General features: G+C 47.5%; 1 protein-coding gene across 1 annotated transcript; it reads left to right on the top strand.

Annotated features, from left to right (window-relative positions):
• The first annotated feature begins 1,396 nt into the window (after positions 1 to 1,396).
• LOC308248781 (cell division control protein 42 homolog) lies at positions 1,397 to 2,051 on the top strand. The gene has a single exon (XM_080669080.1). It carries the CDS (start codon positions 1,431 to 1,433, stop codon positions 2,004 to 2,006), a length of 576 nt encoding a protein of 191 aa, XP_080525206.1. The 5' UTR covers positions 1,397 to 1,430; the 3' UTR covers positions 2,007 to 2,051.
• Positions 2,052 to 3,372: the final 1,321 nt, after the last annotated feature.

Here is a 3,372-nt window from a genome sequence, read left to right as displayed (position 1 = left end):
ATCCACTTTCATAGCCTCAGTTTCCTAAAAAAAGACAGAGCCTGAGGTAAAGCTTTTGTGCTAATATTTTAATGGAGAATGCAATCCCAAGGAAGCAAGAATGAGGGAAAAGGAGAAGTCAGTCAGGAAAGGAGAGAAGGCAAATACTAAGCTGACCATAGTTTTATAAGGCACATAATGAATTAATTGCCCAATGTCATGGGACCTCTCTAGAAAGGCCATATGGAGATACTGTGTCTTGAAATCATCTGCTAGGGAGAAAAAGAGTGGGCAATTTATCTGCTGACTCCTTCTTGTTTCCCATCTCTCTTTGTTTAAGTTTGCCCCATACAGCATCGATACCCCTGTACTTCCACATTCCCTCTGGACATCCACTGGTTCCAGATGGAAGAGACAAGGCCCTAGAGATACTGTGACAAACAGCCAAGAACCATGGAACCTGTGGGGTTGAATGGATCAGAAAAAGCACATAAGCTATGTCTGGTATAGCCATAGCACAAATGGGGTGGGGTTGGGGTTAGGGATATCTCACAATTAGAGCCATGCAAACTTAGTATGAAAACTGTCAAAGAGAACTTTGACACCAGTTAAAATTCTAGCTAGACACTAAAGTCAGTAAAAACAGAGTTACTCACTAACTACTGCAGCAGGAAAGAGAGTCCAGTGTAAACCAAGCTCAACTTTGATTCATGTAGAGGTGAATGGGTGTCCTAAAGGAAGAATAAGGGATTAGAAAGAGAGAATAAGTAGGAGTTCAACAGAATTAAGAAAGTAAAAATTACAAAAAGCACATAGGGAGCCCTAACCGGTTTGGCTCAGTGGATAGGGTGTCGGCCTGCAGACTGAAAGGTCCCAGGTTCGATTCCGGTCAAGGGCATGTATCTTTGTTGTGGGCACATCCCCAGTGGAACATGTACAGGAAGCAACTGATGTTTCTCTCTCAATGATGTTTCTCACTCTTCCTCTCTGTAAAAAATCAATAAAATATGTTTAAAAAAAAAAAGCACGTAGGGAGTTTGGTCAATGTAATTAGACCATTTGAGTTTTCCTACAGGTATTTATCAAAGTTAGGCTCATGCCCTCGCATAGAGACTAGGAGACTGGTGTTAACTGAAACAAATAGATTGTTTTGGCAGATTTGAGATTTCCCAGGCGGAAAGTTAATGGGTGCTTGGTCATCCCAAATATGTGGGCCTGAGCTGTTAGACACCATGCTAGAGCTTATTCAAGTCTTCTGGGGTGGGCAGGTGTTGAAGGGTGTGAGCAGGAGTGTAATAAAATTCTTTATGCTGAGAGTCTACAATCTCTATAGGTCAAGGTTGAGGCCTAGTCAAAAAGAGGGCTCAGGCAGTGCTGCCAACGCCCCTGCAGAGAGGCTGAGGTCATCATTGATTTGAAATATTTAAAGTGGATATGAAACTGTTTCAGCAATGCAGACAATTAAGTGCATTGTTGTGGGCGATGGTGCTGTTGGTAAAACATGTCTTCTGATATCGTACACAACAAAGAAATTTCCATCTGAGTATGTACCGACTGTTTTTGACAACTATGCAGTCACAGTTATGATTGGTGGAGAGCCATATACTCTTGGACTTTCTGATACTGCAGGGCAAGAGGATTATGACAGATTACGAGCGCTGAGTTATCCACAAACAGATGTATTTCTAGTTTGTTTTTCAGTGGTTTCTCCATCCTCATTTGAAAATGTGAAAGAAAAGTGGGTGCCTGAGATAACTCACCACTGTCCAAAGACTCCTTTTTTGCTTGTTGGGACCCAAATTGATCTCAGAGATGACCCTTCTATGATTGAGAAACTTGCCAAGAACAAACAGAAACCTATCACTCCAGAGACTGCTGAAAAGCTGGCCTGTGACCTGAAGGCTGTCAAGAATGTGGAGTGTTCTGCACTCACACAGAAAGGCCTAAAGAATGTATTTGACGAAGCAATATTGGCTGCCCTGGAGCCTCCAGAACCGAAGAAGAGCTGCAGGTGTGTGCTGCTATAAACATCTCTCCAGAGCCCTTTCTGCACAGCTGGTTTCGGCATCATACTAAAAGAAATGTTTAAATCAAGCTAAAGATTAAAAATTAAAATTCATTTTTGCAATAATGACAAATGCCCTGCACCTACGCATAAGCATTCGTGTGAAACAAGGCCCATAGATATGGTCCCTTTCCCCCTCTCAATAGTAGTTAATTTTGAGTAATTGTGTATTGTCAGAAAAGTGATCAGTACTAGTTTTTGTTTTGTTTTTTGTTTTGTTTAAAGGCAAGGCATGCTTGTGATGACTCTATAACAGACTAATTTGGGTTGTTGAAGCTGCTCCCAGGTTCCACTCTAGAGAGTGATCTGAGACATCTAGTTTTGTGTGTGTGTGTGTGTGTGTGTTTTTTTGCAGTGGGAGGGGAGGAGTGTGTGTGTAGAGTTTGTTTTTATTTAGTCACTAGTGGCCCGGTGCACGAAATTCGTGCACATTAAAAGGGGATTAATTAGAGGAAATAATTTAATATTGCTATATGCCCTTTCTCTATAATAGAAGTGTCAGAGATGAAAGAAAATTAATAAAATGTATATGAAAACCTTCCTCCTGTCAGAGTCTGGGGCGCACCACGGGACCCAGAGTCAAGTCCCCGCCCATCCATATGCGCCTCAAAATCGTGTGAGACCCAGACCCGGCCACCCTCCACCCCCCGGCCATTGGGCTAGATCCAGACCTGTCCAGGCCCACCCTTGTCAAGCCCTGCCGGGCAGGGGACATAGCCTCAGGTCCCCTGGCCCAGTGTCAGGACAGGGGGCATGGCCTGAGGTCCCCCAGCCCAGACTGGGGTGGAGGGCATGCCTTGAGGTCCCCTGTCAAGCCCTGCCAGGTGGGGGACATGGCCTGAGATCCCTTGTCAAGCCCCACCAGGTGGGGGGCATGGCCTGAGGTCCCCCATCAAGCCCCGCCAGGCAGGGAGGGTGCAGCCTCAGGTCCCCCGTCAAGCCCCGCTGGGTGGGGGCGTGGCCTGAGTTCCCCCGACCCAGCACTGGGGGTGCACCTTGAAGTCCCCCGTCAAGCCCCACTGGGTGGGGGGCACGGCCTGAGGTCCCCTGTCAACCCAGCCAGGCAGGGGGGTGCAGCCTCAGGTCCCCTGGCCCAGTGCTGGGGCAGGGGAGCAGCCTGAGGTCCCCTAGCCCAGCACCAGGACGGGAAGCGCACCTTGAGGTCCCCTGTCAAGCCCCACCGGGCGGGGGGCAAGGCCTGAGGTCCCTTGTCAAGCCCTGCCGGGTGGGGGGCAAGGCCTGAGGTCCCCTGTCAAGCCCTTCCATAGCCTCAGGTCCCTGCTGATTGCTTGTTAAGGCTCCTTATGGGAACTTGGCCTCAGCTGTGG

The sequence above is a fragment of the Plecotus auritus genome, assembly GCF_963455305.1.
Source record: "Plecotus auritus genome assembly, chromosome: 5".
NCBI classification, from domain to species: Eukaryota; Metazoa; Chordata; class Mammalia; order Chiroptera; family Vespertilionidae; genus Plecotus; species Plecotus auritus.
Note: the sequence above shows the minus strand (reverse complement) of the source record. Positions and strands in the feature narration are given on the sequence as shown.

Bases quoted from the DNA above. Each gene is read 5' to 3' on its own strand.
- LOC308248781 (XM_080669080.1), top strand. From the start codon at position 1,431: ATGCAGACAATTAAGTGCATTGTTGTGGGCGATGGTGCTGTTGGTAAA.